Below are 14,590 nucleotides of genomic sequence, written 5' to 3'. Positions count from 1 at the left end.
GGCAAAAGTAGTGTCAAGACCGTCGGGTGAATTGGCACACCCCTTGAAGGAAGGGAAGAGGCCTCCGCGTTCCTACCGCAATTAGAGGTAAATGCTCAAAATTTCATTACCCTTGGGTTTATCATTCATTCATCATTACCCTTCGAAATCATAAGAAGGCTGTCCAAAGTCCCACAGATAGCGAGGAAGATAGATAATACTCTAATTCGCCTGGTGATACATTTTAACCATCTTAAAAAGTGTGAGGAGAGACGGTAAAGAGAGTGAAGCAAAGGAAATGAAAAAAGGCAACGGAAAAAAACCAGGGGAGAAACTCAAACAGAAGAGTAAAAACCGGTGACCACGAGCGAGGGTGGCTGAAGAATTTTCTTAATTCCTACAGCCTATGAATCCCAGCAGCCGGCGGTGAAGGACCAGCATTGAACAAACGAACCCCCTCAGGCGGGAACGGCGCAATATTCCAGAAGGCCGATGAGGTAGACAGATTACAGGATGGACTCTAAAAGGTGTGGGGAAACCGAAGATGTCTCCTTTTGTTTTGTAATTTCTCCACGGTACGTTCCAGTGACGGACCTTAAGGAACACCATAGAGAAGAGAAGAATCTGATGGATTGGTCACCCTTTGAGGCACAATGGATTCGTGAAGAATATAATAGAAGGAAAAATAGAGGGAAAAGTCCCAAGAGGAAGGCTTAGGGATAAATACATGGGACAAATAAAGAAGAAAGTACATTGCAAGAAATACCAGGAAGTAAGCCAACTAGCATCAGGTAGGCTAGGATGGAGGGTTGCAGTCGACCAATCTTAGGATAGAACGATAAATGATGTGTTGGGTCGGTAAGGAACCAGTCTTACAAAGTCGTCTTTCATTCACCAACTCTTCTCCGGTGACCGACGATACATAAGCAATAGCCGGGAAGAATATTTATTTTAAATTTGCTATTTTTTACGCTCGCGGGCATGGTTAACTCCATCTCTTTATTATATACTCTGCAGAATCGGAGATCAAGTACCATACAGAAACGAGTTCTTAACAGGCTACCACGAGACGAGCGTTACATGCTATACCTACAAAACCATTTTTGCCTAAGGGTATCGGAGTATGCCTCCGCTGAATAGGAAAAGGAATCATTGATAAGCGTAGGCGTCTATAATGATGTCCCTTGAATGCCTTTGTATCAAAGATTCTTGTATACCTATTTTCTATGGCATGCGGAGTTATTTGAATAGCATAATTAATTGCAGAAAGTTTTTCAGGGAAAAAATGATAAATCAAAGGGCACAAATGGGCTCATTGCTGATGAATAGGTAGTGTTGAGCAGTAAATTGAAGATTGAAATCATACTTTATGTGATCCTTAAAGGCAGGTTTGATATGACTCAATGCAATCAATATATATTGTGATGAAATAAATAGCTTCAGGAGTACTTTTGCGGAATTTTTCCATAATGCACAATGTTAAAACAAAACTTTGTTAATTCAACGACAAAATTTGCCATCAACGGAGTGGGTTGGCCATCGGCTTCCCTTTATCACCATTATAAGTATATGTATTAGCATGTGTGTAGGATGAAAGGATTTTGCATGAATGTATACGCCACTGCGGGTATAGTTTTGCGTTCATGTGTTGATTTTGCAAGTGGTTTTGTTCCTTTTTGCGGGTGGTGAGCTAACACCCCCCGCCACACGCCTTTGCGACAGTTTGCGGGTTATTATGTAGATGCAGATTACTAGCCGAAGTTTTCATGGAAAATTTTGAACGAGAACTATTTTTTTGTGAAATAGTAGGTCTTGACTGTGTGTTTAAGTTTTTCCGATATGTGGGTGATATTTTTTTTGTATGCAGTGGCACTGTATGACATTTGAAATTGTTCGTCAAAGCCGTAAACAAGCGGCACAAAGCCATTCCGTTCACGACAGAAATAGAAGAAGAAGGCCTTCTTAATTTCCTTGACTTGAGGATTTCGCGGACTGGGAGGAGCCTTAAATATAATATCTTCAGGAAGAACATAGTGACTGATCAAACAAGTCACGCTTCATCCAGGCATCACGTTTAACAAAATTACGCAGCCTTCCATTCCCTCATTCATGGGCTGTTCGCCATTCCTTTGTCAGTATAAAATCAAGAAAGGGAACTTTTAATTACCAAACAAATTGCCATCAGTAACGGATATATGGTTAACCTAATAAGTAAACTGTATTGTAACAAATTGGACTGAATAGCCACCAGACAAATCTACGGCAGTTTTAAGGACGAAAAAGTACAATTGAAAAAATTGACATATCTAGGTTACATTTCCCTAAAATTACTCAGACATTTCTTACAGTACAAGATAGCTTTATACAATAAAAACAAATCACCAAATTACTAATAAACAATTACATCCATGCATATCGGGCAAACCGGGAGGAAGTTCAAGAAGAGGATCAAAGAACATGAGCATTGCTTCTAGAGGAATGTTTCATATTCTTTGTTCGCCAAACATCTACTGGACAACCAACACACCAGTGATTTCACCTCTCAGATTCTCCACTTTGAAGGCTTAGAGTCTATCTAGGCCAGACATTCTCAAACAGTGGGAAATTCTTAAGAACTGTAGTGTACCACCCATTAGTGAATGACAATATGTTTTTCTCTCACTCCCTCTCCTCAGGGTGTTAAGACGCATGGGCGCCCAACCTCCGCGACGAGCCACTCTGCTATTTCCCCCCCTCCCGCTCTTACTTTGTCCCTAACTTCACAATCGTCGGGCATGGACATGGATATTTTTCATGTGGAGTTACAAAGTTTTGTTTTGACATTATTCAATATTGTGGCCACTTTCTTCTTGTATTATTTTATTTCCTTTATCATTCTCCTGTCGACTTAGTAGTCCATGGGTAGAGGTAGTCCTTTGGCCTTAGTATTAGGTGAGCTCTACAAATTAACAAATGAGCGACCTTCGGCTCGGTTTAGCTTTGGTTTTTTGGTTATAGTTCTACCTTCGTCCTTACCATGCAAAAACCCTTCGGGCTTGGTGAAAACCGATAAGTTAAAATTTTCCGTTCAAGTAGAGCCGGAACGTTCAAGTATTCACAACTCACCAAGGTTGTATTGCGCGGAACAGAAGATTCAATAGAAAATATTGGAAATGAATTACTAATTACAGTAAGAGAACTGGGATTCCAAATGAAACGGAAACCTTCATAGCTACATACATCTCCGTCAACATATCTTTGTTTTTCCTTAAGTGTATCCTCCCTTCTAATTTCAAAATATTCTCCGTATTTTCTATGATTTTCAGGCATTTTCCTTTTACTGCAAGGAACATTAATCAGCGATAATTTTGATTCATTACGTTATATATTGTGTTTAATATCAAGTACCTATTGTACATATTCGACGAAACAAGATTTTCACGTCAGCAATTTAAAAAAATGAGGATGATCCCTTCTCATAGACAGAACTACAAGAATTCAAAGATCCAGCCGATCACACCTCGAGTCCTCTCCTACCGCATCTACTTCCTTTCATTTTTTCCATTTCCCAACTGCCTTCGTGCCGAAGAGAAACATAATTTAATCCCATCGACCCCACGGAAATTCTTACTCTGACTTCCCGACGCTCTCGCATCATCCTCAACTCCAAACCCCACCTCCCCACCCATCCTTTTTATCGCCGTTCGACCCGAATGCTGCCTTTCCTTAAATCTCCTTAACCATTTAGACTGGCACCTTCCTTCTCTGCCTCCTCCATATTTTAAGCCCTACCCTCCGTAAACTTTTCCCCCTTCCGCAAGTAAGAAACCTCTTTTATATCAGCCATTCCTTAACTATTTCAATGTCATTCTATTGCAATTCCTCAAGGCCCTTTCGCCACCGCTGAAGACCCAGTGCCTAACTCACAGCCGTGAGCGCCACGCCTCCAACAGCTCTTCTGCACCGCTCCCCCGTGACTCGCCGACACTCTCCTCTACCGCTTGGAATCCCAGATGGGATCACATTCTTCATTTGCTTCCTTTTTCCTTCGTGACCTCAGATTATAAACGTAACCGCTCTTTCATTCCTCCCGTTATCCTTTCCTTTCACTTCCATGAGTGTGCATATTTACGAGGGTTATTTTGTTTTAAATTCGTGCAGTTTGGTCATAAAAAATATATTCATAAGAAAAATTTTTAATGACTGTTTTAGTTTACTACAATCAAACACCACTCTTCTACATAATCGCCATTTACTTTCAAGTACTTTTCGTAACCCTGCATCATCGTTTTTAGTCCCACAACATAGAAATAACCGCCACCTGGGAATTGAACCAGTTGATAAAGGAGGAGTTCCTCGTCTTTTTCAAACTATTTTCAACGAAGCCACTGTTTCAAGGTCAAGAAGGAGGAAGTATTCGTTAGGTTTAGGACCAAGGATAGGTCCATTAACATTCGTTCACGCAATGTTTATTACTATTTGCGTTGGTCGGTAAGCATTTTCGGTATCCTACTTGCAAATAATTAGTGATATCCGAGCTTTTCCGTAACAATCGTGTAAACAGTGGTACATCCAACAAGAGGAAATTTATCAGCCAAAGTCAATCGTCAATCGTTTATCAGATCGCAGTTCTTGGTCCACATGTTGAACGATTTCATCGCACTTCATCATGCACGTTTGTGTGACCGACCATTTTTGAGGCCTCGACACCACTCTCTAACCTTCCCTTCACCCACTACTGAAGCTACATAAACAAGGAATGACTCTTGATGAATTTGGGTAGCTGAATATTCTTTTGCATACCAAAATCGAATAACAGCACTTGGCATTTGGCGGGAGGAATGATTTTCGCGGACCAAAAGCCAAACGAGCTGTGAATCAAAACAAGGGCTATAGTGGCTTCGGAAAGAAAAAATAGTTGGAGTTGCATGCGTACAAATTTGTTCTAATCCACCACATTTAGATATAAGGAAACGGCTCTTACTTTTCGCATATGCCTCTATATGTATTCAGAAAGAAATCATTAAATTTGGCTAGAAATATTGGGAAAGTTTTCAATGGAAATTTCAGAAATATTTTATCATATGAATAAATTTGCATCATCAAGATATAAAAAACTAAAATTTAATTCATACATTCAACAACGGCTGACATCGGCTATTTCTCAACCCAATGTAACACTTTAGGACAATCAAAGTCGGCATTTGAGATAGTTATTCTATTTTTTCGGTCCCCTTTAGAAAGGTATTAGTGGTAGATTTTTCGATCAATTATTAGACCAATTCTATTTGGCTCTTGTAACCTACTACCTATCTATTCCTCTCCTTCCTTTCACTCCCCCCCATGCCTTACTCATTTCTTAACTTCTATTTTTCTTCTATGCTTCAGAATTTCCTAGCCAAAATAATGTGAATATTTCCGTTATATTATCACATTTATCATGTTTACCTAAAAAAACCGAATTTATTTCTTTTATTTTCTAAATTTCCTTACTAATCCTTTTCCATGAAAATCCCACACACCTGCCGAGCATTCTAACAAGACACCAACTATCGCTTTTCACACAAGGTCTTTTTCGTTTTTAGATGTTTTCTTTATGAAAGTTTAGTGCTGATGTTTTTCAATGTACTGCCCTCAACTTCTTAATATTGAGACTCATATTTTTTTATGACACGAATTATAAGTTTATAATTGAAATTTACATTTTATAGACCTCTTCATCTCTTAAAAATTGTTAAAACTATATTTATGCATATTGTTATTCATTTTATTAAAATTTACGTTCTTGATCAAAAAGTTCCCGGAATAACCACCGTGTGGCGCTCCCATCGTTCCGATTTGAGTTCTGTTTTTTTGTTAAATTGGTACATCTGTTGTTGATATTCCCTTTAAATCTTAGTGTCATAGCTTGACATTTGCAAAAGTTACGGTCGGTTTTCGGTATGTCCATCAGTGCTTCCTGCGATTTTTCCATTACTTCCTCTCGGCTGCTAAAACGCGTTCCCCGTAATGGTTTTTTAACTCGATTGAACAGAAAGAAGTCACAGGGAGCCAAATCAGGTGAATTCGGTGGCTGTTGGATGGTATTTGTTGCATTTTTCGTCAAAAAATTACGAATAATGATAGCACTGTGCGACGGTGCGTTATCATGGTGCAAAATCCACGAGTTTTCTGCCCACATTTCTGGTCTCTTTCGGCGAATTGCTTCACGCAAACGTCTCATAACGCCCAAATAATACTCTTTGTTTACTGTCTGGCCTTCTGGCAAAAATTCATGATGCACTACACCGTTGTAATCCATGAAAACCGTCAGCATTGCCTTCTTTTTTGACTGAAAACGACGTGGTTTTTTTGGTCTCGGCTCATTTGGTGAACGCCATTCACTTGCCTGATGTCTGGATTGCGTGTCGTACTCATAAACCCACGTCTCGTCTCCAGTAATGATCCTTTTGATGAATGTGGGATCGGATTCAGCCTCGCAAATCATGTCTTTTGCGACGTCAACACGGTCTCTTTTTTGCATGAAATTGAGGTCTTTACTTTGCTGCTACACGACGGAAACCCAAATCATTAACCACAATGTCTTGGGCGGATCCATAGGCAATGTTCAAGTCCTCCGCTATTTCTCTGATGGTTAATTTGCGGTTATTGACCAACATTTCTTTTACTTTATCAATTTTTTCACCGACTTTCGATGTCGATGGTCTGCCACTGCGTTCATCATCTTCGATTGACTCACGACCACTTCTGAACCGCTCGTGCCACTGGTAAACGACCGTTTTTTTTAGAGAATCGTTGCCGAAACACTTTTCCAACATTTCCAACGTCCGTGCGCCACTAAATCCGTTTTTTACGCAAAATTTAATACAAGTTCGTTGTTGCAAATTTAAATCCATTTCTGCAATTGTAAAAAATCGCCAACACACACAGAGATAGATGTACTCTTGGCTACGTAACTTTTGCAAATGTCAAGTTATGACACTAAGATTTAAAGAGAATATCAACAACAGATGTACCAATTTAACAAAAAAAACAGAACTCAAATCGGAACGATGGGAGCGCCACACGGTGGTTATTCCGGGAACTTTTTGTTCAAGGTAATGAATTTCAATCGTTTTGAAGAATATTTCGATCGTCCACAATTTTAATACTCTCATAGACTAAACAAGCAGACATGAAAATATTGACCATTGATTAAGTACCTTGTATAAGATTATTTATAAAAACCGAGAAATTTAATCGCCCTATTAAACTACTTTAAGGTGCTTTTACTTTTCTTGTTTTATTATTTTTCACAAAATGATTTACGAAGTACAATTGTGTATCTATCTATCTATCAATCTCCAAGCTGCTCAAATTACCAATAAATCACGTGGTACATATTGCGTCCACATTTACGGCACTTTGAAAAGACTTTATACTTTTCTCATGTTTTCCTCCTTCATAACCCTACTAATCATTAATTAAAAATCTCCCCATACCAACTTCATTAGACTTAATAACCCGTTACGCTCACAAAAAATACACCAGCAGCGCGGGTATCTATAGGTTATACATGTTTCGGAGAAACATTAACTTGAATGGAACTCATTTTTCAACAAAGGTTTTTATTTAGAACCTAAAATTACGCCTAGATTATATTCGCAGAAAAAATAGGAAGATTTATCTTTTTCAATGAATAAGCTACTCCTGTTTTTTGAAGAACTCTTATAATAATATCTTCGCAGAGAATTCCTCTGTCAATCACATGTGGGAGGCACATCTATTTAGTTTTTATTTATTTATATTTTATTAGTTACCATTAATATTAGAAAACACACTCATAACATTACTCATTAAATCACAAAATTTTTTGCTGCCACTTCTATTTAAATAAATCCCATCCTTTCCTACAAAACATACAGTTATGCATTTAATTTAACAAACCCAGTTAAAAACCAAATATACCTCGTGTGTACTTAACCTTTCCCTGTGCAACGTCTATTCTTCATATTGCTCCACTCACTACAATATTTGCAGATCAAAACCTTTTCTCGATATTATAACGTTTTCTAACACTTAGCCCAAATTAAATCCACCTAATAGCAAATGTAGAATTGTAAACGCCATTTGTTCCGATGGTCAGCAATAATATATCATCCATTCGTGCATCCCTTAAATTTCTAATATGTATCTCTAGTTGCGCAATCTTCACATCAAGATAGAAATCTACCCTAGAACCTTTCTTACATTTCTCCCAGGCTTAACGGTTCATGGAATCCTCCATTACCCGAAAATTGAACTTCTTTTGCTCTTCTCGGAGTACCCTTATTTTCGTCTTTTTCCTTCTCTTTGACCAAAAACACTCCCCCCCCGCTGGTTTAGGTGTTTGAAAATAACTCTTGACTATGACCAAGATATACTCTCCCTTGGAGTTCCCATTTCCAGGTTGTTAAGCAGATTACTCGCCTCTATTTTCCAACTCCAGGCTGGAGCTTTTTCCCAGTTGCTATTCAAACGTTCCTGCCCCACACCGTGGACTACTTGCTGCCCTCCGTTTTTCCACCCGGTGTCACCGTACTCGAGGATTCCCGTAATCCTCACCTGACGTTTGGAGGTTTCTCCCACCCAATGACTGGCTCGTGCGTCCCCCGTCCCTACCAAACGTTGAATACACAGCTCCGTCTTCATGGCGTCGGTCAATCTCCCACGTCTCCCATCGCCCCCTGATGCCCATTCATTTATATTCACTTGACCGACATTATTTACACTCTACTTTCCTGCAATTTGATAGTGGCACCTTTAGGTTTTTATTTACCACTCGTATGTTGTTTATTCCCTAAGAATTGGCAATAACCCTCCCATTATTGATCAATAACCCCTTCTTTCGCCTTCACTTGCTGAAAATCGATCTTTCATTCACAAGCACACCTCCATTTCTCTTTCACAGACTATGCGATTACTAAAAAACATAAAGTAAAACCAGTAGACCCAATCTCCTTTTTTTATAACATTTCCTCCGCTTCTTCAGCGTACCAAGCGGTTTACCACCACGGTATTGGTCAAAGGCCGTCTCTCTCTGGTCATTTCTCCGTCGAACCAGTAAAACAACCCAAGTAAAACGTCAAGGGTTCAACACCAAAACGTCCTACATAAAGACATGACGATATCAATAGTTTCTATCAAAAGTGTTAATATAAATAAATGGGTATATTATGCACATATATATGTGTGTGTGTGCGCATTATTAGTTTTATATATATATATATATATATATATATATATATATATATATATACATATATATACATATATATATACATACATACATACATATACATTATTAGTTATATATATATATATATATATATATATATACATATATATATACATACATACATACATATATATATATATATATATATATATATATATATATATATATATATATATATATATATATATATAGTGTTCAATCTTCCCTTGCGATGAAGAAATATGCAAGCACGTGCATACAATCACGGACATGTGTGTACATGAGTAAACTAAATGCTCTGTACATGTGTGAACTAAAAAAACCATGTGTAAATTTCAATGCTCTGGCTGGCATATTATTGCAATCATTGCTGTCGCCCATGATTATAAAAATGTGGTCACAATTTTTATCATTTTCTAGTGACTCCTATAGCTTGTAAGTATAATTAGGTAATGCGAATTATTTCTCAAAAGAATTTACCGTAACAGTGATTAAATAATTAAAAAATGATTCCTTGTGGCCATAAATGTAAGCAATATATCTTAATTTTTCATATCTCTAGTCATTAGCCATCGTGATAAATGGGATAATATGATCATTAAGTTATGACTATATTTCTAAAATACTCTATTCCACGGATAATACCGCTAAATTTCAATTGCTAAAATAAATGCGTTTTCCACTGAGATTTCCGAGATAATGTTTTATAATATTCACGGTTCTGTATCGAATTGCTAACCTAAATCATATTTCATGCACAAATCCGGAGTTGCGCTAGGATACCCTTAATATTTATAATCACATTACCGTGGGTCATCTCTTCAGTCAGCTTATAAACTGGCTAAAAGGCTAGAATATAAACTGCAAACGGCGGGGAAAGTCGTGGGAAGGAAATGGTTTAATTTGTAAAAACTAGGATTCTGGAAGCTCCCGATCACATCTCGCGATTCGCTTAGCTGATAATAACAGGAAAGAGAAGCAAGGGAAATCAACGGAGGGGATCGGAAAACTGCAACGTAGTCGCCATGAAATTTTTCTCTGGTCGAGGGAATCCTATGGGGTTTGGCCATGGTCCAGTGACATTTTTATCATCCTGAACGCCGTCTTCGCCAATGAAGTCCACATAGGGTGGCGTTGGCGGACAGGCTGCGTTGAAAAATAACAAAAATACTGCTGAACTCAAATAACTAATCAGCAATCTATTGTGCTAAAGTGGATGATACAAATGGCTTGAACTGAGATTATATATTTCTAGTAATTCATAATTTTTAATAGCTTTCTTTTTTATGGGAAATTAAATTTACCATGCACAGTTAACCCCCCTTCATTTGATTACAGCGTATTGATTTACATTAGCTTGATTGTAATTGATATGATATCTCCTATTAATTGGATGATCATTTTTATTTGTTATTTCAAATATCGATTTATAATGTCAATACGATGCATTTATTCCAGTTATACAAAAAAATTGGCACATATGTTAATCTACCAGGAAATGGATATGCCCTCAAAGGGTGCACACTCTATCAGAGATAAGAAATCGATGCATGCTACAAAACATATTTTAATAAATAAATCTTACGTAATGAGCGTAAAAAATGGTGGGGGACATGCAAAATAATACACGTGAAGGGTGAAAAAAATAACAGAACGAATGCGTGAACGACCCGCAAGGACCGGTGTTGGAGAGATATTACGAGAGCAGACAGAAATGATAAAAAAACGTATTGAATCGGTGCGGGTAATAATTTCTAAAAGGGTAATAGCTTTCGACGTAACTTGAGTTGAATATATAAGATAAGAATCCCAACGCCGACTACTCGTCATCAAGGCTTTTATCTACATTTCTCCTCTGAATATTTGTTTTTCCAGATTAAAAATTGTTTTTCATATTTCGAAGAAATAGAATAATTAGCTTAATTTATTTGTAGTTTTAATATAAAACTTAAAATATCATTAATAGAAATAAAAATACAAAATATCAATTGTGTTGAATTATGACTTATTCAAAACAATTTTATTAAACACTGTTAGCATTAAGGAGAGTAAAAATGTGAAAAGAGAAGCATAAATCTTTTACTGTGTATATTTTCAAACATTATATATGAAAAAGCTCTTTTTAAAGGTATTATATCAGCATAATATTCTGAATTGAAGTTTGAAATATGATGAAAAAATAAGAGTATATGTAAACTAATCAATAGGTAAATATACCAGGGTAAATATTAAACATTTGTTTTATACTATTTATAAGGTAATGCCATGCAAAAATTATTAATATTTATTCCATTATTCCGTGGAAAAGCAACAGACCATTGGTTTAATATAAAACCAAACGTACAGGTTGATCGTTACAGGAATGAAAGAATAGGTTACTCGGGAACGTGTTTGAATAACGTATTGCAAATTCGCTCACAAAAGTCGGGATAATTTCAAATAAAATTGATAATATGATATATACAGGTATATATCATATTATCATATGATATATACAGGTATATATCATATTATCATATGATATATACAGGTATATGTATACATATATACACATGTACATAATATATTAACCATGAAAAGGATATAAAACTTGGAAACTACTTTTTCCTTCATTGATGGGTAGACAATCAAATTCGTGATCATATTACAGAATCAAACTCCCAGCATGTGCTCGTGGATTTGATAAATATCTGTTTCCTTCTATCACTTTCATTTCACCAAATAAATTCTCAGTTCCGCCCGATTGAAAAAATAAAGATTGATGTCATAACACCACATCTTCATGTGGCAGCCAAAAAGTATTGAATATAACAAAGAGTTGAAAATGATTCCTGGAATAAGTAAATTAGTATAAAAGGACGAGTTATTTAAAAGAATATCTTTGTTTCATCTTGATGGGTAGACTCGAAAATCGGTATATAGACATCCCTATATCATTACCTAAAATTTCATATAATTAGAGCTTATTGTGCTATCAATAGTAAAAAAAAACCTCAGTTGTGTTGCATCTAGGTGACTTTGGCTTAGGACCCCGGATTCTCTTGACAAAGAAACCGGGTCGCTCCGGAGGAAGAGAACACTAACTTACTATACACGCCGTAGCCATCAATTCGATGGTGTGTTAGTTGAGGTTAGAGCTCACCTCGTGCTAAGCCGTAAAGAGCGTTAAATTCTCCCGGGCCGGCACGCGGATTCGGCTCCTTTCCCTTTATGTTCTGCGGTCTCACAAAACATTTCAAAATAGGTTTATCTATGCGTGCCCTGGGTCATTGCTCGAATTTATATACGGAAATATTCCGGCCGGGCTCCACGCCAGATGAACACTCTACCCAAATACGTTTAAATATTTTTTCCTTGATTTTGCACATTCTATGAACTAGTAAGTGGTGGGAAAACTCCTCGACGTCCCATACTCGCTGAAGGATAGCCTCACCCTTCATTGCGGTCGCCGATTGGGAGGAGGAGTCGGGATAGCCACCCGAGATGGCAGAGAGAGATAAGAAGTGGGGGGAGAGATGGATGGGAAGGGAGAGCCTTACCGACGGTGAACGAGAGAGGTGATGGAGAGAGAGGGATGGATGGATACAGGAAGAAGTTTAGGACGTGTAGGGGGGGACGCAGAAAAGGATAAGGGACCTAAACATCTCCTACCCCGCCACCCCCCCGTCCCCTCTCACCCGCACCAACGGACAGGTAGGCACTGCCCTGCCCCTTCCAGTCCATCCATTTTTAATGCACCCGACTTTCGTTACGCCCCACCACCGCCCTCCGCGTGGATGAGGCTACTACCTTCGCTGAAAGGGGGAAGTGAAGGGATGGGGAGGAGGCGAAATGGATGAAGTCGGGATGGGACGTGTGGGAGGGTGGAAGGGAGCGCTACGTTTTTGGGTGTATAAGGTTACCTTTTTTTTCTCCCCTTCGACAATTTTTTCCTTCCTCGCTTTTATTTGGCACTTTGTGTGTGTGCGTTGGTTGGGAGGAGGGGAGGACGAAGGGAAAGGGTGAGTAGGGTACGGAGAGAGACGCTTACGGCAGTAAAGGAGGATTTTGGCTGGCACGGAAGCGTTGCCGAAATAACTCAATGCTGAAAATTCGTGTCGGACGGATGTTAAAGGGATCGAGTAAAATGTTTAGGTAGGAACGTATTCTATTTTTTTAATTTTTGAATTAATGAGTGGATGGTGACGCGAAGGGAAGTTTTATTCGTTAATTACGGATTGGACGATATTTTATCTTGAAGATCTTTATTGGTAGGCAGGGTAACTCTCTTATGAATAAGCAAAAACATCAAATTATTCTCCTTCATTTGAAATTTAAGGGATGGACTAGTGGAAGAGTTTACCCAATATCCCCGATACTTTTGAAACATATAAATCAAGTAAATAAAACGGAGTACTTATAGTTTTGTAAATCATAGAGAGGTGAGCCCCATTTTAATTAACTACACGAATTATTGCTCATTAACTGAGCACATAAAGGTCAGTTAAAACTATCAATTTACCCAAAGAGAAAGGTTACGCCGTAAATTAAAAAAAAGGGATGAGTATAGAAACTTCCATTTAAACCTGAACATTTTCATTTGAAAATTAATGATTCACCTGCTCGCAAAAAATGGTAAATAAGTAATGAAAGGAGATATTTGGAAAATTAGGTTTTAATTCAGCAATACATGGCAATCAAACCAATCGTAGTTTTTTATTATGCCGGAACGTTTCAATTTTTATAACAAGCGCAAGAATATACATATAGTATTTCCGTTTTAACTCCATTGATTATTTATCTACCTCGATGATATTTCTGAAGGACGTAATGAACCATTAACCTTTAATTCGTACCAATAGCAACATACCAAACAATGAGGAACATGTGCCGCACAATTACTTTGCGCGAATATATTTCTGCACACCGATATTTGTATTTTGTAAATTATTTATCTTACATCAGCGTACTTCGAAATGGAAGACAAATTCTGCAATTGGGTCAGAGCATTCTCCTATGAGGAACATCTTAATCTAGAACGGAAGATTTCCAATACATTTCCCGATAATACTGCTTGGTAGTGGGGTATTGAAGGCGGTTAGGTAAGAGGGTTTCGGGGAATGAAGGATAATGCGAAACATTTCACACTGCAAGTTGGCAGTATGAATAAATTAAGTAAGAAAATAATGCATGACAAAAAAAGAGGATGCTCATGCGATGCGTAGACTTATACTCGTTATTAACATGATAGGAGTTTATAATACGACATACTGCAATTTTGATCTCGGGTCCGGTCGTACCTTCTTCCCTCAGGGGACAGAATACAACTTCGCGCACTTCCCAAACACTTTTCGCTTTACAAATTTGCGAGCCACTTCCTTCCTGCCTCGAGGGATTAAGGGCAGAGCCGGGGTTAGT

At 37.8% G+C, this 14,590-nt stretch overlaps 1 protein-coding gene across 1 annotated transcript in view; it reads right to left on the bottom strand.

Annotated features, from left to right (window-relative positions):
- The window catches only part of Dop2R (dopamine D2-like receptor), a 158,795-nt gene extending 154,805 nt beyond the window's left edge, over positions 1 to 3,990 (bottom strand). The window contains exon 1 of the mRNA XM_071585534.1: positions 3,886 to 3,990. Coding sequence (XP_071441635.1) covers positions 3,886 to 3,990 — 105 coding nt within the window. The remainder of the gene's footprint in view (positions 1 to 3,885) is intronic.
- Positions 3,991 to 14,590: the final 10,600 nt, after the last annotated feature.

Source organism: Hetaerina americana, unplaced genomic scaffold (assembly GCF_022747635.1).
Source record: "Hetaerina americana unplaced genomic scaffold, ioHetAmer1.1.p SCAF_2, whole genome shotgun sequence".
Lineage (NCBI taxonomy): Eukaryota > Metazoa > Arthropoda > Insecta > Odonata > Calopterygidae > Hetaerina > Hetaerina americana.
The sequence above is the reverse complement of the archived record's forward strand: the minus strand, read 5'-3'. Positions and strand labels throughout refer to the sequence as shown.